Source organism: Podarcis gaigeae (genome assembly GCF_964106915.1).
Source record: "Podarcis gaigeae genome assembly, chromosome: 4".
NCBI lineage: Eukaryota > Metazoa > Chordata > Lepidosauria > Squamata > Lacertidae > Podarcis > Podarcis gaigeae.
In genome coordinates, this window is record NC_139677.1 from 98,289,538 (window position 1) to 98,310,249 (window position 20,712).

Here is a 20,712-nt window from a genome sequence, read left to right on the forward strand (position 1 = left end):
TCAGCACGCAAGGGAGAAACGTGCTAAGAGGAAGGCACACCTAGCAAATCCACACCGTGATCAACTCCCGCTCGGAAACCAATGTCCCCACTGTGGAAGGACGTGTGGATCCAGAATTGGCCTCCACAGTCACTTATGGACTCATTGTTAAAATTGTGTTTATGGAAGACAAACTTATAGTGGTACCTTGGGTTACATACGCTTCAGGTTACATACGCTTCAGGTTACAGACTCCGCTAACACAGAAATAGTGCTTCAGGTTAAGAACTTTGCTTCAGGATGAGAAATTGTGCTCCGGTGGCACAGCAGCAGCAGGAGGCTCCATTAACTAAAGTGGTGCTTCAGGTTAAGAACAGTTTCAGGTTAAGTACGGACCTCCGGAACGAATTAAGTACTTAACCCGAGGTACCACTGTACTTGGCTACGAGTGATCGCCATAGAGAAGAGGTATTCGGACGTTTTGGCTCTCGAACGATTGAAAACCGGAAGTGAGTGTTCCGGTTTGCAAACCTTCTTTGGAACCCGAACCTCCGATGGGGCTTCCACGGCTTCTGATTGGCTGCAGGAGCATAGTGTGAACAGGTTACTAGTCTGTATTCAGTCACGTTGATGCCACACATTTAAAGAACATTTATACCACCCCTCATTGATGCTGAGGTCCTCCTTTGAGGGCCTTCTGGTGGTTCCCTCACTGCAAAAAGCAAAGTTACAGGGAACCAGGCAGAGGGCCTTCTTGGTAGTGGCACCCTCCCATTAGATGTCAAGGAGATAAAGAGCCACACAACTTTTAGAAGACATCTGAAAGCAACCCTATATCGGAAAGTTTTTAATGTTTGATGTTTTACTATGTTTTATATATGCTGTAAGATGCCCAAGGGATGCTGTAAGATGCAAAAGACGTCGAAGGGACGCGGGTGGCGCTGTGGGTAAAACCTCAGTGCCTAGGACTTGCCGATCGCATGGTCGGCGGTTCGAATCCCCGCGGCGGGGTGAGCTCCCGTCGTTCGGTCCGAGCTCCTGCCCACCTAGCAGTTCGAAAGCACCCCCAAGTGCAAGTAGATAAATAGGTACCGCTTTCTAGCGGGAAGGTAACGGCATTTCTGTGCACTGCACTGGTGCTGGCTCGCCAGAGCAGCTTCGTCACGCTGGCCACGTGACCCTGAAGTGTCTGCGGAGAGCGCTGGCTCCCGGCCTCTTAAGCGAGATGAGCACGCAACCCCAGAGTCAGACACGACTGGCCCGTACGGGCAGGGGTACCTTTACCTTTACCTTTAAGATGCCCAGAGCGGCTGGGGAAACCCAGCCAGATTGGCAGGGTATTCTTATTCTTATCCTTAATAAATAAAATGGTCATGGCTCCCCTCACAAAGGAATTCTGGGAACTGTAGTTTACCTCTCACAGAGCTACAATTCCCAGCACCTTCGACAAGCTACTGCTCCTCCCCCCCCTAATTCCTTTCAGAAGAGGCCCTTCTTCGACATGCCCCAGCTCTCGCCTGAGGATGAAAAACTGGCAAGAAAACAGAGAGTCTACAAGCTCAGCGATCTCTTGAAACTTGCTTACCAGGAGGACAAACTGGTCCTCTTTGATCTTCAGCACCCTCCAGTGCATCACCCTTACAGGGACACCTGGATTGACAGAACCGTGGAGGTCCTCAAAAACGAAATGGGGAACAAATCTCACTTGGTAAGAGACGTCCCCTCCTCCGAAACCCTGCCCCTCTTTATCCAACTTGAATTTCCCCCCAAGTATGTTGCGTGTGGGCCAGATCCTGACCCAACAGGTATCAAATCACTGATGGGGATTAAAAAAACACCACCTACAGGAAGCTTGCCTATATGAAGTCAGGCCATTGGTCCATCGAGCTCAGTATTGTCCACACTGATTGGCCGCAGCTTTCTATGTCTGTATTCTGATCTGAACATGTCCCCCAGCTAGATCTCCATCAGAGACTTTGCTGCGATCTGTCCCTCCTGAGATAAGGGGGGTGGTTTCTCGGCATTAGGGATGATGTATTTTGCTCTATAAGACTCACTTTTTCCCTCCTAAAAAGTAAGGGGAAATGTGTGTGCGTCTTATGATGCGAATGCAGGCTGCGCAGCTTTCCCAGAAGCCAGAACAGCAAGAGAGATTGCTGCTTTCACTGCGTAGCGATCCCTCTTGCTGTTCTGGCTTCTGAGATTCAGAATATTTTTTTTCTTGTTTTCCTCCTCCAAAAACTGGGTGCATCTTGTGGTCTGGTGCGTCTTATAGAGCGAAAAATACGGTAAATTCATTTGCACACTCCAAAACAACGTGCAAACCCGAACGGGTTCACCCTTTGAAATTTGCGCTTCTCCGAATTTGACGATGTTGTTCTCTAGCCAGGTAGCGGAACAGAAACGCACCTTGTTTGCGGACGTTGCTTTGCAAAAGCAGCTTGTTCTCGCAGAGGCCCACTAGTTGCTGATAGGAAGCCCAGAAGCAGACCCTGAGTGCAGCAGCTCTCCCCACCCCCCCCAAAAAACTTGTGATTCCCAGCAACATCCATTCAAAGGAACATTGCCTCTGGCAACAGAAGCAGTTCTCCTCTGTTAATTTTGTCCTCATTCATTTAGAAAGCAAACGGTTTTCTTTGTTGCGTGGCAAGTTCCCGCCCCCCCCCCCCCGATGAAATAAAGACACAGGACACAAAAATTCAGGTTAATGGGTCAAATAAGGCCACAACTTTATTGATTACAGGAATTGAGCAGTATTGGCTTAGGCATTGGTCCTAACTACTAACCGGCTAGAGGCCGGAAGGGTTAATCACCAGAGGGAGGAGTCTTGCTGAGGCACATCAACTAGGACCTCCCCCGGGCGTCACCGCGTAGGGGCATGTCGTGGGCCCACACCTCCCTAGGCTTAGGACAAGGCCACGCCCCCCAGAATCCTTTACCGGACTACTTTTCCTTGGGGGAAGGTGATGGCGCGCTTTCCCCACTTCATTTGCATAACAATAGAACAGTACTCCTACCAATGCCTAACCGAAGAGTTGTGACGGTTTGCTACGAGGTAGGCGAAAACTAAATGGCTGGAGCCAATCTGCCATTTGGGAAAATTCCTACCAGGCCCCTTGACGGCGACCAACCATAGTTCATAGCAACGTTAGAGAACCTATCCTAACAGGGTGGGACGGGCAGGAAAACCGGGTCAACTGCAGCAGCGGAGGAAAAGAGGAGGAGCCTCGGCTACAGCAGGTTTAAATAGCCGAGGCCCCACCCCCAGAGCCAGCCAATTGGCTGGCCCGGGGTATGACACGGGCGGGGATTCCCTTAGGTATCGCGGGGGCTGGAGCCAGCCCCCGTGAATGTGGGGAAGGGGCGTGCCGCCCGCAACCCCACCTCCTTGTTTATCGCGGAAGTGGTTTCGTTGTAAGCCTGACTGAATATGCTTTATAGCCGGTTGAAAACATTCAAAATAAAACAACACAAACCTGTGACAACTGCAACAAAATGTTGCAGCATGAAGTGCTCACTGTTCCGGTCAGACAAACCCTTTGGTAGGATATTTTGGGATGTGTCCGGGGAGACGGGGAGCTGGCTCCAGCCCTCCTGCCGGCAGCCAGGTGAACTCTGATTCTCAGAACAGCATCAAAAACTGCGACTCAAGCCTCAGAGACCTTTAGAGACTGAGCACGCAAGCCAGCAGAGATAAAAACTCTTTGCAACGGAAGTAGCCGACAGAGGCATATGTGAGCATATTTACAAGCGTTTATTCAGCATCAGGACAAAAGAAAAACATGTCTGCTTCCATTTGTGTCCAAGTAAACAGCATAGGCGTGGGACGTGCGTGGTGCTGTGGGTTAAACCACAGAGCCTAGGACTTGCCGATCAGAAGGTCGGTGGTTCGAATCCCTGTGACTGGGTGAGCTCCTGTTGCTCAGTCCCTGTTCCTGCCAACCTAGCAGTTCGAAAGCACGTCAAAGTGCGAGTAGATCAATAGGTACCACTTTGGCGGGAAGGTAAACAGAGTTTCCATGCGCTGCTCTGGTTTGCCAGAAGCGGCTTAATCATGCTCGCCACATGACCCGGAAGCTGTACGCCGGCTCCCTCGGCCAGTAAAGCAAGATGAGCGCCGCAACCCCAGAGCTGTTCGCAACTGGACCTAATGGTCAGGGGTCCCTTTACCTTTGAACAACATAGGCAAAAGCTATATACAACGGAAGTTCCCAGCAGAGTGTTCTGGAAGTAAACAGACATACAACTCCATATGTCTGTTCTAATGTGGAATGGAACTATATCCTAACAGGAATAATTTCTGTTCATCTTCTGCCAATCGCAGGTCTTGTGGCTGGAACCAAAGTATAGATCCATTGTCCAGAGCTTAGCTCCTGAATTCCAGCAGACCTCAGGCGTGGCTTACCCAGTCGAGGTCCTCCAGACGTCTCACATTTCCAGGCTCAACTTGGACTACAGAGATTTGCGCTGGGTAGACATTCGGTAGGTTGACTGCGCCACCCACCCTCAGAGAACATATCGGGAAACCGAGTCTTGATTTCCGCAGTGAATGTTTCGGGCAAATTTCAGTGAGACGTTTATGAAGTGGCAGATCAGTGGTTCCCAAAGGGGGGGGCGGTACTGCCCCCTGGGAGGTGGTGGGATTGCCTAGTGGGGTTGCTAAGGAGCAAGGGGGCAGCTAGAGGGTGCTGGAAGTGGCGATTTAAGACCCCCGGTGAGTGACTTCAACCCACATATTGGGAAACTGGTATCCCTCCATCAAGTCCACTCATCACATTAAGAGTTTACCGAGTACCGTATTTTTCGCTCTATAGGACGCACTTTCCCCCCTCCAAAAATGAAGGGGAAATGTGTGTGCGTCCTGTGGAGCGAATGCAGGCTCCTTGGCTTCAGCGATAGCAACAGGAAGCCTCCGAAGCGCAGAGGCAGCGCTCCCTCCGTGCTACTGAGGTTTCGTGTTGTTTTCGCTGAAGCCTGGAGAGCAAGAGGGGTCAGTGCGCAACGACCCCTCTCGCTCTCCAGGCTTCAGGCAGCTATCTGCAAGCCTCCGGAGCATGGAGGGAGTTCACCCCGCGCTCCGAAGGCTTGTGGGTAGCAGCCTGCAGCCTGCAGCCCAGGGAGTGCAGCGCCAACTCCTGCTGAGCTCCCCGGGCTTCAGGCAGCTATCTGCAAGCCTTCGGAGCGCGCCCCCAGCCCCACAAGCTCCGGGAGTGGCGGCAAGGCTGCGCGGGTTCCATCCCGCTCGCTGTCTTGGCTTCTGCCAAAGCCACGCGCAGCCTCTCCTGGCTGGAGAGGTTGCAGACGGCTAAAGAGGAAGCCAAGACAGCCAGCGGGCTGGATCCCGCTCGCTGCCTTGGCTTCTTTGCTCTTTGGGGCTGGGGGGGGGGAATATTTTCTTTCTTTATTTCCCCCCCTAAAAACTAGGTGCGCCCTATAGTCCGGTGCGCCCTATGGAGCGAAAAATACGGTAGTTTCTAAGTGCCTAAAATGCAGAGGCTGAGTCAAAATACCTCCGGGGCAAATGCCTGTTCTTGAAGCTGAGCTATGGAACTCCTTGCCACAAGGCCGGTGCTGCTGCAGAGAATTTAGCAATACTGAAAGACAGCTTAGGTAGCACTAGGGCATGGTGTTGGCCCTTGCCAGCTGATTATGCCCAACTCGGCCTCTGCCCACTACTGGCTTTGCCCCGGTGTCACCATTTTGTGACTGGTGGGCTCCGTAATTTGTAGCCACTGAAAGCAGGGCCTCAAGAACCCCCCTGGTCTAAGAGGAACCCCTGTGCTCACTTGACAGGGAATATGCGAAAGCCAACATCTCAACCAACCTCTGGGTGGTCAGCGAGCCATGGCTGTTCTCCTTGGCGTGGTGTTCTGGGGCCGATTCCGTCACCACCAATGCTGTCCACACCCTGGGGAACCTCCAGCGGCCCCTATTCCTCTTGGTAAGTGGAGACAGCATCTCCCAGTCAGTGAAAGGGAACCATGACTACTTGTCGTGGTTGATAGCCACTGAGACACCAGCACACCACAAAATCTGTACTACCCTTGCAGTGGTACCTTGGTATTCAAACGCCTTGATTCTCAAACACCAAAAACCCAGAAATAAGTGTTCCGGTTTTTGAACATTTGTCGGAAGCTGAACATTCGATGCAGCTGTTGGCTTTTGTTTTCGGGGCGCCTGCGCCAATCAGAAGCTGCGCCTTGGTTTTTGAACATTTTAGAAGTCAAACGGACTTCCGGAACAGATTAAGTTTGCACTTTTGTTTTTGCTATTTATTTTGCGTTTTTGTTTTTGAGGCTTTTTGTTTTTGTGACTGTTTTGAACCCAGTTCAGCTACTGATTGATTGATTGTGTAACTGCGGAAATGGATAAAAGCCCCCCATCCAAACAATGACTATCATCAGTGCAGGGAAGAAAAAAAATTAATTGTAATTTTTATCGTCTACAATACTGTCTTATTTATTTTATAGTGCAGCACATTGATTATTGCTTTCATTTTATGGATCAATGGTCTCGTTAGGTAGTAAAATTCATGTTAAGTTGCTGTTTTAGGGGTTGTTTTTCAAAGTCTGGAACGGATTAATTCATTTTGCATTGCTTTCTATGAGAAAGCGCGCCTTGGTTTTGGAACGCTTTGGTTTTGGAACGGACTTCCGGAACGGATTAAGTTTGAGAACCAAGGTACCACTGTACTTAAAAAACGTGTTCACTTATGGCAGACTATCATTTATAAGAGAGCTGGTTTGAGTGAGGTTTCACTGCCTATCTCCAGACCCTCCAAGCACCCTTATTTTCCAGAGACAGGCCCAGATTTACAGAAGCCGTCCCGGTTTCTGATTTGATCCCAGAATGCCCCACTTTTCCTTAGGACGTCCCCATTTTCGCTGGAGAAATGTTGGCGGGTACGGATATGACGTCCCTATTTTCATCGAACTGTTTCGATGAAACAGTCAAATGGCCCAGATCCTTCTTTCTCGTCACTCTTTTCAGAGTCCCACCCCCTCTCTGCAGTTTCACCTTGAGGTGTGACTCCAGTTTCTCTGCTGTTCTGTTACAGACACCCAGCGAGTACCGGAGTATGTGGATAGTGACAGACGTCTTGGCGGTCCTCTTCATCCTTCTTATATTCACTTTTCACTGGTAAATACTTTCCCCCTCCCCATGCACCCCCAGCGTGACAACAAAATCAAGTCCTTCTCAAGGCCTCCAACCTTAGCTGGAGCTTCTAGAGCAGCGTCTCTCAACCTGTGGGTCCCCATATGTTGTTGGACTACAACTCCCATCTTCCCTGATCACTGGTCATGCTGGCTAGGAATGATGGGAGTTGTAGTCCAACAACATCTGGGGACCCACAAGTTGAGAAACACTGCTCTAGAGGTTGGATGCCCATCAGTCCCAGATGCTATAGTTGAGATTCCTGCATTGCAGCGTGTTGGACTAGATGACCCTCAGAGTTCCCTTCCAACTCGACAATTCTATGATTCTGCAATTCCTCCCGAGACATCTGCTGGTCCCGTGTCATCAATGGGTTGGGGCTAGGGTTTCAACTCACTTCTGGGTCCGGTGGCATCCCAGTAGCCCCCTCAAGTTGCTATGGGGTTTGGGGAGGGGCAGGTCCTGCGGTCTCCTGGCTGGCACAGTGCTGTCTTAAGAATATGTGGCACTGGGGTGCAAAGATCTGGCTGGCGGCCCCCCCCCCAGGTTGCCCAGTCCCAGGCGCACAGGATGGCAGAGCCGGCCAGCAGCTTCAGCGTCTCGCTGGCTCGGTCGTCCCCAAACTTGTGGCACAGAGCTGTCTGCTTCTACCAGTCCACAATAGAAAGTGTCCTTTCCTACTTCTTACAGATAGGTAGCCGTGTTGGTCTGCCATAGTCAAAACAAAAAATTCCTTCCAGTACCACCTTCCAGTGTATCTGAAGAAGTGTGCATGCACACGAAAGCTCATACCTAGAACTAACTTAGTTGGTCTTTAAGGTGCTACTGGAAGGAATTTTTTGTTCTTTCCTACTGCATTATGGTGTGGTACACTGGTTTGACATCAACTGATAGGAAGTGCCTACAGAGGGTGGTGAATACAGCACAAGATATTATGGGCTGTCCCGTGAATTCGCTGGATGAAATAGCGGAAGAACATTGCCTCAGGAGAGTGAGGAAAATTCCCAGGGATGATTCACACCCTGGCCGGCACTTTCTTGATCTCCTGCCCTCGGGCAGAAGATAATAGAAGCAGGATTAGTTGCACCAACAAGATAAAGAACAGCTTCTATCCGTGGGCTGTTAGGCTGCTGAATGAAAAGATAACAACAGGGCAACTGACTTTCGGGTTTAGTGTGTGTGTCAGTAAACGAGGGGAATTAAGACTAAGAGAGCTGAGTAGGGGGTGCTCGTGTAATCTCACTGTATACAAGTTGTACAAGTGACAATAAATTATTTCAAAAAAAGAGCCCACTGCAGCATTCCGACCAATGGGTGGGCTCAACTCTTGGGCCCCGGACTCTTAGCCTGGTGCCCCTGAGAGCCCAGCGCCTGGGTGCCCCGCACCCCTAGCGCCTATGGGAAAGTTGGCCCTGCCCCGAAGGCCCCTAGCCAGTGGACTAATTCCACTAATTCCTTGAGAGCTGGACTGGGGGGGGGGGAAACCTCTTCGCTGGGTCTCCTCCGCCTCCTGGGAGCAGCCGCCAAGAACACATAACACCGGTCCTGAAAGACCTGCATTGGCTCCCAGTATGTTTCTGAGCACAATTCAAAGTGTTGGTGCTGACCTTCAAAGCCCTAAACGGCCTCGGTCCAGTATATCTGAAGGAGCGTCTCCACCCCCATCGTTCTGCCCAGACACTGAGGTCCAGCTCCAAGGGCCTTTTGGCAGTTCTCTCACTGCGAGAATTGAGGTTACAGGGAACCAAGCAGAAGGCCTTCTCGGTAGTGGCACCTGCCCTGTGGAACGCCCTTCCATCAGATGTCGAGGAAATAAACAACTATCTGACTTTTGGAAGACATCTGAAGGCAGCCCTGTTTAGGGAAGTTTTTAATGTTTGATGTTTTATTGTGTTTTTAAAATTCTGTTGGGAGCCACCCAGAGTGGCTGGGGAAACCCAGCCAGATGGGCAGGGTATAGATATATTATTATTATTATTATTATTATTATTATTAGTAGTAGTAGTAGTAGTATTAGTAGTATTAGTATTATTAGTAGTATTAGTATTATTAGTATTATTAGTATTATTATTAGTATTATTATTATGCTAGCTGCCAGGGGATTGGACTAAATTACCCTTTGAGACCTTTCCAGTTCTACAATTCAGTGATTCCAAGTTTCTCCCAATTGACTCCAACCCTGCTGACATGTGAGCCCCTATGTATGCAATTAAAGGAAATTGTTTTTAGAGAGCACAGCTCACATATTCCCCTCCCCCACCAGTAATCCTTACAACGGCCCCATAAGGTACGCCAATATTTGCACACCCACCCACCCACCCACCCATTGCAAACAGAGACCTCTAGGTGAGTGTTGGGGTGTGTGTGAGAGAGAGTTTCATGGATTGTGAATAATAGCATATTCTCTCCCCCCCACCCAGGTGGAGAGAGGTGGGCCACACCACCTACGAAGCTCAAAGCAACGGGACCTTTGATAATGGTCCATGCAGCACACCTGAGACAGGTGAGCCTTGCCCTCTCTGGGGTTGTGCCCTCAGCAAACAACCTTCTAGCAGTTACAGATAGGTAGCCGTGTATCTGAAGAAGTGTGCATGCACACGAAAGCTCATACCTAGAACTAACTTAGTTGGTCTTTAAGGTGCTACTGGAAGGAATTTTTTGTTTTAACCTTCTAGCAGGCAAGAGTATTTGTCCACCCAGCACCAATCTGCCGCAGCTCTTAAGGAGAGCTTCTCCGCCTTCCACCTGATCCTTTAACTCAGGGGTCAGCAAGCTTTACTGACCATGAGCCGGATGACTCCCACAGAGATCATCCGTGGGCCGGACTGGCGCAGCGCAATGCCAGAAATCACATGCATGTCCGTGGCGCCGGAAATCGCTTCTGCACATGCCCAGACGCTGAAAATCATGCCTGCGCAGAAGCGATTTTCAGCGTCTGGACATGCGCAGAAGCAATTTCTGGTACCTGCGCATGGACAGACACCATTTCTGGCATCACTCGGCGAGTCCGTCCCCGTGCCGCGTTGTTTTAGCGCAGCGCACGGGGGACTTGCCGAGTGGGCGGCTCGGTTTGCGGGTGGCTCGTGGGCCGGTAAAATGGTCTTCGTGGGCCGCATCTGGCCCATGGGCCGCACGTTGCCGACCCCTGCTGTAACTGAAGATGGAAGGCCGTTTTGCTCAGTGAAGACCTATGTGGAACAGGAAGCCCTTGCAGTCTCCTTCCTGTCCAGGAGCATTCAATGGCCAGCTTGGGTGGACGGAGCCAGACAAGGACTGCTTTGCCGAGAGGCCAGGAAACTGCAGGTCAAAGGTTCACCACAAGGGGCAGGTGACGCAGCAGATTCTCACACCAGCAAGGGAAAATCCAATATATTTCTGTCCTGCGCGGGAGCTTTCCAAAGGGCACTGGACTGAGAATGTGATATACGTTGTTTGTACACACACACACACACACACACACACACACACACACACGTAGTAGAAGAGGAGGAGGAGGAGTTTGGATTTGATATCCCGCCTTTCACTCCCCTTCAGGAGTCTCAAAGCGGCTAACATTCTCCTTTCCCTTCCTCTCCCACAACAAACGCTCTGTGAGGTGAGTGGGGCTGAGAGACTTCAGAGAAGTGTGACTGGCCCAAGGTCACCCAGCAGCTGCATGTGGAGGAGCGGGGAAGCGAACCCGGTTCACCAGATTACGAGTCCACCACTCTTAACCACTACACCACGCTGGCCTGATACCCCTGCTTGCTCCAGTTGCCTACCCTATCCCCCACACCTGACTATACTCCCTTCGCTTTGTACCCCCCCCCTCCGCCACAGCTTGCCCCAAGCCCCACTAACTTTTCAAGGAGTGGAGAGGCGCTTCACAGAGCGGCTTGCTAAACCGCTGTATGAAGCAACGGCGCCGACTTCGGCCAACTTCTGCCCGCCCACACTGTGATGTCATGACGCACACACCATGACATCACGACGCACGCTGTGGCGTCATGATAGTCGGGGGTGAGCTCCAGTGGCGTGGCGACTGGCCTCCCCCTCCCGAGGGCCATTCTCTCTCTTCCTCCAACTCTGTGCTCCCTCTTCCACTCCACGCTCTTTCCATAGAGTGTGGTTCCTGCATGCCTGCCTCTGTGTTTTGTGGGTGACCAGCCCCTATATGGGAAATTTTGTGGGTGCTCATGCACCCAGAGGCCCGGGGAGATGGTGCCTATGATGGTGTGAAGCCTGCCTCCTGTTAAAATGCAGGCACATTTGATGGAGGGTGCAGGTGAACAGTGGCTTCCCAAAATCGCTTTATGAAGCGCACCTCCCATTGAACAACACACCTGGGCCGGCCTGCCATTCCTTCTGCTGCACTTGGCGTGGGCACCTATTGTGGTCACACACTACAATATATTACATTTCATATTTATGTGTACAGGAATATATATCGGTATCTGTATCTACACACACACACACACACACACACACAGCTTCTACATGTAATTGCTCAGTTGTTCAAGTTCTGACCGAAAGTTCATGGACTAAATACAGTGGTACCTCAGGTTAAGTACTTAATTCGTTCTGGAGGTCCATACTTAACCTGAAACTGTTCTTAACCTGAAGCACCACTTTAACTAATGGGGCCTCTTGCTGCTGCTGTGTCGCCAGAGCACGATTTCTGTTCTCATCTTGTAGCAAAGTTCTTAACCTGAGGTAATATTTCTGGGTTAGCGGAGTCTGTAACCTGAAGCGTATGTAACCTGAAGCATATGTAACCCAAGGTACCACTGTATCTTGATTGTCCACACTATGAGAACTGTATTTTATACATCCCGAAGACTGGATTTTGTAAATATAATCCCACGGTTTCAGGCTTCTGTGCTTGTGAGCTCCCCTCACCACTTTTCACGCACATAGGATCAGAAGATTGTGCTTCTGGTTTTAAGCAACCCACAGTTCCCCCATGACCTCTGAATTCAGGGACCTGTGAGCCATTTAAATGATGGCTAGTGAGAACAAGCTACAAAATAAATGGCTTCAGATCCTGGCTGTTCTCAAACCATGCTTTAAACTAACCACAGGCTTCTGAACCTTGTTCCACGTCACATGGAACCTTGGTTAGTTTAAACTTAAAAGCAACCATTCTCCTCTGGAATACGAGAGCAGTGGGGAGGAAGAAGTGTACAAACCTTGAGATTCACCATGGTACAAAACCAACCAGGTTTTCCTAATATTTATGAACTGGTCTACAGGCTATTCCCTGCATATAGTGGTGAGATATATTTCATCCTTATATTTTTTCAGAACTCGACAGGATGCCCATTGTGTCTTGAGAGTCTCGCATGCCAGCTGTTTAGTGAAGAGAATCATCTAGACAGAATATTCTTTCTCATCCAAGAGCTTTGCTCTCTAGGAAGCCTCACGGATGAGGACATTCACGGCACGGCGACTGGAATTGTTGGGAGAGACTGCCCAGCAGTGCTTGGATTTGCACAGCTGGCGTTACGCCGCAGACCAGCAATTCCCCATCTTTCTCCCTTTCTTCCCTGACTACTTCTTAGGAGATGCAGAATCAAGCTCAAGTAGATTGTATCTTGTCCACATGCACAATGCACTGGACCATTCTTTGGAGTGGCAAAAAGGCACCCACCTTTCGGACATTTTGGTTGGGTGTTTCTAGTGAAAATTGAGGGGTTCCTGCTGCAAGGTGCCACAAAAGTAGGGCTGTGCTGGCTCACTGGAGAGGGGTCTACAGCCAGTCTTTCCCCCATAATGCCCCCTGCTGCAAACCTAATCATTACTTTAACTTTTTTACATACATAAGAAAGATGAGTTTCTTAAGAAATAAAGGAAGTGAATTCCACACATTGAATCCCGTTCTGTTTACTTCTAAAGTTTGGTGTACCTTGATATGCTGGGTAGCTCTGGAACCGTCAGAATTTACAGCATCCTGCTTTCAGTGCTTACTCTTCTCCTTTGACCCAAGTCTGGAAAATTCCGGGCACAGCGTGAAAAATGCCTTTGCCAAACAACCCACCACACCAAATATTCCTGATCAGGTCTTTCCACTGAATTTCCTCAGGTAGGAGGAAGTTCTGTTCAAAGCCCCCTCGAATGACAGTCTCTACAATCTTACCAACCGAGAAAAGCCACCCGACCCCACTATGTTAAATAAATAAAAGGAATACGAAATAAACAGCCGTCAAAACCAAACCTCCTTAAATAAGTCCAGCTATTGCACATTTAAGCATTTCACACACCCCCACACCCCCGCAGCGTACGTTACATCTCAAGTCAATCTATGCTTTTGCCCTTCAGGTTATTATTATTTTTGTTTCCTTTCATGAAATGGGCTTCTCATCTTCCGAAAAGAAAGAAAGAGAAAGAATGAAAGCCCCGAATCCACTAGATTTTTATGAGATCATTCCGTTTCTGGCACGGGTCCATCTTGTTGCCGGTAATGTGTTTCAAAGGCCTTAAAACAAGCAGCGTGGAGCTTTCCCCTCCACACGGCCCTTGGCGTGTCCTGCCATTTTGGTTCCAATTTTCTTAAAAAACCACGCCGGAGTTTTGCTGTAGCCTCAGGGTGACGGAAGGTGCGTTGAGGCTTAAACCCAGGAGCGGGGAGAGGAAAGGCGAGGCGACGCAAAGGCTGTTCTCACAGATAGTCATCCTCGCTGGAAGGGGACGTCAGCCCACAGTCCTCGGAATCGGAGTCTGACATGCTTTCGGAAGGAGTCCGGCTCATCTTCCACACGTGGGTGGAGAAGGTCTTCCCCCAGCTGCAGGGGTATCCCACAGTCCTCAGCTGACAGAGTAACTCCAGGCCAAGAGGCCCGTGGCTCCTCTCACTTCACTTGCTGCCTTTTGTACTCCTCTGTTTGCTCATCGCCGTCAACATCTGGCTGATGTAAGATGTCAGGAGGTCGTCCATCTTGTAGCCCTGGGGGAAGAGTCGAGAGGGACAAGGTTGACACACCCTGATAGTGTTAGAATTCCTGCTCCGTGACTGCAGTCATGGGATTGTTGTCTTTCACATGACGGTGTATGTTTTGACTGCACAGAGTGGAAAGTGATGGAGACAGGATGTTTATGTTACTGTGTTCCATGAAGTGGGACTATTGTCCTTGGTTTATTCGATACGATACGATATGATATATCTTTATTGTCATTGTCCCATACAGAACAATGAAACTGAAAAATCTACATAAGACATTCAAAACCCCCTAAAAAAGTGATGCATACGATACGATACGATATATCTTTATTGCCATTGTCCCATACAGAACAATGAAACTGAAAAATCTACATAAGACATTCAAAACCCCCTAAAAACTCTGAAACCCCATTTTAAAATACAATACACTCCTATAGAGACTCCTTATACTGCGTTTAAAGCCAGAATTGCATTTGGGTAGAAACCAAATGCTGTCTGGTGCTAGAGAGAGAGGGAGCCATGTTGCAGTGCTCCGTGTGTGTTTATATGTAAATAGATTAACCATAATGCTGAGTTGATGAGGTCTGTCACGCAAGGTGCACAAACTCTGAGGATCCCTAACTGTGCCGATGTCAGTTGGCATCAGTCACTGTGATGTTCGGGTGGGAGAAAGCTTTTGAAGCTCCTGAACGATCGACCAGGAGGGAGGGAACATGCCAGTCGGGCATGTGTCTCTGCCAGGGTCCTACTTGAGTGTAGGACGAGCTCCTGACAGACAGCACCCCCCAGTATGTTTCTGAGCACAATTCAAACCCCTAAATGTGTGGGATGTAAAGGTGCCGTCAACTACAGCATTCCAACAGAGGACTAATGGCCTCCATGTTCTAACCGGTTGCTGTGACAACCAGTTTGTCCGTTGCTGGTAGTTTTGAAAGATAGCTGCTCAGTTTCAGTCGCCTCAGCACCAACTTCCCTCTGGTATAGTTTATTTGCTTGTTATGTAACCTAAGCCTGCATTCAGGTATGGTTCCGTAAACCTGAATGAATCTGAGAGGAAAATAGTTTTACATTAACACGAATCAGATTTGTGTGTGTACTCTCTAAGAGGGATTCAAAGGGATTTTAACCAGGAAGGCATCTTTGCTAGTAGAACTCAGACCAGTCAGCAACAAGCTGATCGCTGCATAAACTTCTAAAGGGGATTGTTTAACTCTGCTAAAGTAAGGTTACCAGATTTTTTCAATGAATCCGGGGACACTTTTCAACTTCCATGGATTTTGTATAGGGACTGATTTGTAAATCCGGGGACCGTCCCCGGGAAATGGGGACGTCTAGTAATCAAGTACTAAAGTAAACCTTCCCACAAATGGCCTCGGCCCAGTAGACCTGAAGGAGCGTCTCCACCCCCATTGTTCAGCCCAGACACTGAGGTCCAGCTCCGAGGGCCGTCTGGCGGTTCCCTCCTTGCTAGAAGTGAGGTTACAGGGAACCAGGCAGAGGGTCTTCTCGGTGGTGGCACCTGCCCTGTGGAACGCCCTCCCATCAGATGCCAAGGAAATAAAAAACTACCTGACTTTTAGAAGACATCTCAAGGCAGCCCTGTTTAAGGAAGTTTTTAATGTTTGGTGTTTTATCGTGTTTTTAATATTCTTTTGGTAGCTGCCCAGAGTGGCTGGGGAAACCCAGCCAGATGAGCAGAGTAATAATAATAATAATAATAATAATAATAATAATAATAATAATTTCTCCTCCGCCTCCTTGGGGGATCCTTCTTTCCAACCTCAGGTATCAAGGTGGGGTTCTGGATGTGGCCCCCCAGACCTCCCCAGCTGGCCCTCAGAATTCTCAAGCCACCACCCTGTCTGACACCCCAGGTCTTTGGCCTGGTTGATGTTTCTCCTTGAACGTGCCTGGAATGTGGGCAATCTATTTTGCACCGATCCATATCCTCCAACATTCCTCCGATGAAAATAGGGACAACCTGCCCCCTAATAATATTAATTATAATTTTATTATTTATACTCTGCTCATCTGACTGAGGTGCTCCAGTCACTCTGGGCAGCTTCCAGGATCCATAAAAACATAATAAACTTTTTTTAAAAAAAACCCTTCCCTAGACAGGGGTGCCTTCAGATGTCTTCTAAAGGTTGTATAGTTACTGATCTCCTTGGCTTGAGGGTCGCATAACTCCATACCCTCCAACATTTCTCTGATGATAATAAGGGCACAGAAGGGACGCGGGTGGCGCTGTGGGTTAAACCACAGAGCCTAGGACTTGCCAATCAGAAGGTCGGCGGTTCAAATCCCCACGATGGGGTGAGCTCCTGATGCTCGGTCCCTGCTCCTGCCAACCTAGTTTGAAAGCATGTCAAAGTGCAAGTAGATAAATAGGTACCGCTCCAGCGGGAAGGTAAACGGCGATTCCGTGCACTGCTCTGGTTCGCCAGAAGCCGCTTAGTCCTGCTGGCCACATGACCCAGAAGCTGTACGCCGGCTCCCTCAGCCAGTAAAGCGAGATGAGCGCCGCAACCCCAGAGTCGGTCACGACTGGACCTAATGGTCAGGGGTCCCTTTACCTTTAAGCAAAAGTAGACATTCTGAGCTCAAATCAGAAACCACGACAGCTTCTGTAAATCCAGGACTGTCCCTGGAAAATAGGGACATTTGGAGGGTCGGACATTTTTTTAGGAGTCAGTTTGCAGGAGAAAAGGGATCTCTGCTCTGAAGTGGGCTGTTGTGGGGAGAACCCCACACTTCCTCCCCGCTGCCTTGAAAATGTGCTTGGTTGGGGGAAATGGGGGCTGGGTCCAGCTCTGAAAAGCAGACCTAGTCCCAACTGTTCCTGTACTCAGGGTAATTATATTTTCTTCTCTCCATCTAACTTGGCAGGCCAATGCTAGCATATCAAGGTAAAGGTAAAGGGACCCCTGACCATTAGATCCAGTCGTGGCCGACTCTGGGGTTGTGGCGCTCATCTCGCTTTATTGGCCAAGGGAGCCGGCGTACAGCTTCCGGGTCATGTGGCCAGCATGACTAAGCTGCTTCTGGCGAACCAGGGCAGTGCACGGAAACGCCATTTACCTTCCCGCCGGAGCGGTACCTATTTATCTACTTGCACTTTGTGGTCCTTCGGAACTGCTAGGTTGGCAGGAGCAGGGACCGAGCAACGGGAGCTCACCCCGTCGCGGGGATTCGAACCACTGACCTTCTGATCGGCAAGTCCTAGGCTCTGTGGTTTAACCCACAGCGCTACCCGCATCCCTATGCTATCATATAGACACTACTTATTTTGTCATCACCTCAGTCTCCATAGACTTCAGTCATCTTTTTTCAGCCCTGAGGTCCAGAAAGCTTGTTATTACAGTGGTACCACTGGTTGCGAATGAGATCCATTTCGGATCCCCGTTTGCAACCTGAAAGGAATGCAACCCACGTCTGTGCATGTGCGGGTTGCGATTCGCTGCTTCTGCACATGCGCGTGGTTATTTTGCGTGTCTGCGCATGTGCGAGTGGCGAAACCCAGAAGTAACCCTTTCCGGTACTTCTGGGTCGCCGTGGGAGGCAACCTGAAAATACGTATCATAAAGCAAACATAACAAGAGGTTGGATTGTATTATATATATATATATATTTATGAAGCAAAAGCAGAATTTCTCATGCACTATTGGTTCTGTGCCAGGATCCAAATTCTGCCCTGTCAGAAGGAGCAAGGATCTGACAAACCCATGGCAGAGAAGGCTATCTTCTGTCTCAGATGCAGCAACGCTTGTGAATACCAATTACTGGAAACCTTAGAGGCAGGGAACAAAGGGCAGTGCTCTTGTGTTCAGATCTTGTTTGGGGCTTTCCCACAGCCATGTGGTTGGCCACTGGGAGAACAGGATTCTGGACACTAAGGTCCAGCATCGAGGGCCTTCTGGCAGTTCCCTCTCTGCGAGAAGTGGGGTTACAGGGAACCAGGCCGAAGGCCTTCTCATTAGTGGCACCCGCCCTGTGGAACACCCTCCCAGCAGATGTCAAGGCAATAACTACAGTCATAACTTGGGTTAAAGTTGCTTCAGGCTGAGTGCTTTCGGGTTGGGCTCCGCAGCAACCCGGAAGTAATGAAATGCGTTACTTCTGGGTTTCGCCGCTCGCGCATGCGCAGATGGTCAAAATGATGTCATGCATATGCGCAAAAGCGGCAAATCACGACCTGAGCAAGCGCAGACGCAGGTTGCGTTCGCTTCAGGATGTGAACGGGGCTCCAGAACAGATCCCGTTCGTATCCAGAGGTACCACTGTATTTTACTTTTAAAAGACAACTGAAGGCGGCCCTGTTTAGGGAAGTTTTTAATGTCTGACGCTGCATTGTTTTTAATATTCAGTTGGAAGCAGCCCAGAGTGGCTGTGGAAACCCAGCCAGATGGGCGGGGTATAAATAATAAATTATTATTATTATTGTTGTTGTTGTTGTTGATTGGCCACCGGCCTGATCCAGCAGGCTCTTCTTATATTGGTATGAGTGTATCTAAGCTAGGTTTGTGGGGCTGGGTCTGGCCAGCATTCCACATCATCTCCCCATCACCTCAGGGACCAGGTTTGGTCGGGAGGTGGTGCCATTGACCTGCCAGTCACCTGACATCACAATGGCACCAGGCGGCCATTTTAAAACTCAACCCATGCAGGCCAACTCAATGCCCGCAAAGCATGACCAACAGCGGATGGCCAAGGCCTTAGAGGAGCTATGTAGAGGCTCCACAGTCTGAAGGTTCATTTCCCTCCGCATTTGGGAACTGTGCGCTCCTGAAAGCATTTTGGGTGACTTACCAACGAAGTCTCGCAGAGCAGCTTGCTCCCCCTCACCAGGTTGCCGATGGTGATGTGAAAATAGGTGTTGCCGCTGCTCCAGTTGGAGATCTTTGTGAAGGGGTGCGTGATGAGAATATCCTGGGGACACGGGGAAGGAAGTCAGGAGTGTCACCACAGACCCGACTCTGGACCCTGTCTCCCCACTCCATCAACTCAGCCTTCAGCAACTCCATGGAAACAAGGGATCCACCACACACGGTCATGGGAGGCTTAGACAGGACATTCAATGGTAGAGCCGGGGGGGAAATGATTCGGCTCATCTGCACTTCCTGAAATGATGTGTGAAACTCACATTTCGCCAGGTTTTGTGATGCTGTTCTCCAACCAAAAGTAGTATATAAATATGGGAACATTAGGCATTGGTTGGTGGGCTGTCTGTCTCGAGACACAATGGAATGCACCTCTGGCAGTGAAGTGAAACCACTGCCTTAGCAGTACTGAAGTGAGCTCCCCGGGTGCAAACCTGGGTAGTTTCAGTGTAAATGTGCATAAAAATGCATATGTTGGTGAAACCGACATATAAAATGTGTTGCATTAGGGAAAATTGCATACAAGAATGTGCATTGTAGGAGAAATACATTCCAAAAGGTTGATGAATTTTTGGGACTTGGAGGACGTTAAAAGCAGCTATCACAAAGTGATGCACAAATGCATTGAACTGAATATAAGATCAAAAAACTGAAGCGCGCAAGTAGAGACATCACCTTGCCAACAAAGGTCCGTATAGTAAAAGCTATGGTTTTCCCAGTAGTGATGTATGGAAGTGAGAGCTGGACCATAAAGAAGGCTGATCGCTGAAGAATGGATGCTTTTGAATTATGGTGCTGGAGGAGACTCTGGAGAGGCCCATGGACTGCAAGAAGATCAAACCTCTCCATTCTTAAGGAAATCAGCCCTGAGTGCTCACTGGGAGGACAGATCCTGAAGCTGAGGCTCCAGTACTTTGGCTACCTCATGAGAAGAGAAGACTCCCTGGAAAAGACCCTGATGTTGGAAAAGATGGAGGGCACAAGGAGAAGGGGGCGACAGAGGACGAGGTGGTTGGACAGTGTTCTCGAAGCTACCAGCATGAGTTTGACCAAACTGCGGGAGGCAGTGGAAGACAGGAGTGCCTGGTGTGCTCTGGTCCATGGGGTCATGAAGAGTCAGACACAACTAAACGACTAAACAACAACAAGTCAGCGATAGAGTGCAGGGAAAAGGCCTTTAGGTTCCATCTCATCATCTACATCATGTAGGTGAAACTTTTTGGCTGCAGGCTGACTTTGACAGATGGGCAGGGCAACACACCTGTCAATCTTGATACTTTGCATGGATGACAGAGAAGCTATAGGGAAGCTGCGTGAAAGACTTGCCTTACCTTGGTTTTGCGATCAATGAGGCTGACGCCGTGCTTGTTGATGGCGATCAGGAGGAGTTCTGGGTAATTTGGATCAGTTGTTTGCTGTTTGGAGTGCAAAGGTAGAGACATGTTAAAGGACTGGGGTGGGGGTGGGAATGACATGCACATGCCAATCACCATGCCCCTCTCATTTTTTTTTAAGTAAGCGGTTTTTGTGTGTGTTGCTTTTTCACCGTGTGATGCCAACATTTTTGTCTGTGTTTCATTTGTCTGGCGTGTGCATGCAGATGTTTTGTCTTGTTTTCTGGCTGGGAGGACACTGCCTGCTTCAGTTCTGTGGGATGGCAGAGGGCCTTCTCGGTGGTGGCACCCGCCCTGTGGAACGCCCTCCCATCAGATGTCAAGGAAATAAACAACTATCTGACTTTTAGAAGACATCTGAAGGCAGCCGTGTTGAGGGAAGTTTTTA

The 20,712-nt window shown here is 49.4% G+C and overlaps 2 protein-coding genes across 3 annotated transcripts in view; one reads left to right on the forward strand and one right to left on the reverse strand.

The window, feature by feature from the left end:
* The window catches only part of GDPD4 (glycerophosphodiester phosphodiesterase domain containing 4), a 49,230-nt gene extending 36,254 nt beyond the window's left edge, over positions 1-12,976 (forward strand). For both annotated transcript variants that reach the window (XM_083736804.1, XM_083736803.1), the window contains 6 exons: positions 1,463-1,687; positions 4,304-4,461; positions 5,773-5,920; positions 7,037-7,119; positions 9,555-9,637; positions 12,418-12,976. In XM_083736804.1, the coding sequence (XP_083592930.1) occupies positions 1,463-1,687; positions 4,304-4,461; positions 5,773-5,920; positions 7,037-7,119; positions 9,555-9,637; positions 12,418-12,446 (726 nt within the window). In that variant the 3' untranslated portion in view covers positions 12,447-12,976. The remainder of the gene's footprint in view (positions 1-1,462; positions 1,688-4,303; positions 4,462-5,772; positions 5,921-7,036; positions 7,120-9,554; positions 9,638-12,417) is intronic.
* A 339-nt stretch (positions 12,977-13,315) lies between these two features.
* MYO7A (myosin VIIA) overlaps positions 13,316-20,712 on the reverse strand; it is a 161,860-nt gene continuing 154,463 nt past the window's right edge. The window contains exons 49-51 of the mRNA XM_083735822.1: positions 20,262-20,345; positions 18,860-18,979; positions 13,316-14,056 (exon numbers count right to left, since the gene is read on the reverse strand). Coding sequence (XP_083591948.1) covers positions 13,967-14,056; positions 18,860-18,979; positions 20,262-20,345 — 294 coding nt within the window. The 3' untranslated portion in view covers positions 13,316-13,966. The remainder of the gene's footprint in view (positions 14,057-18,859; positions 18,980-20,261; positions 20,346-20,712) is intronic.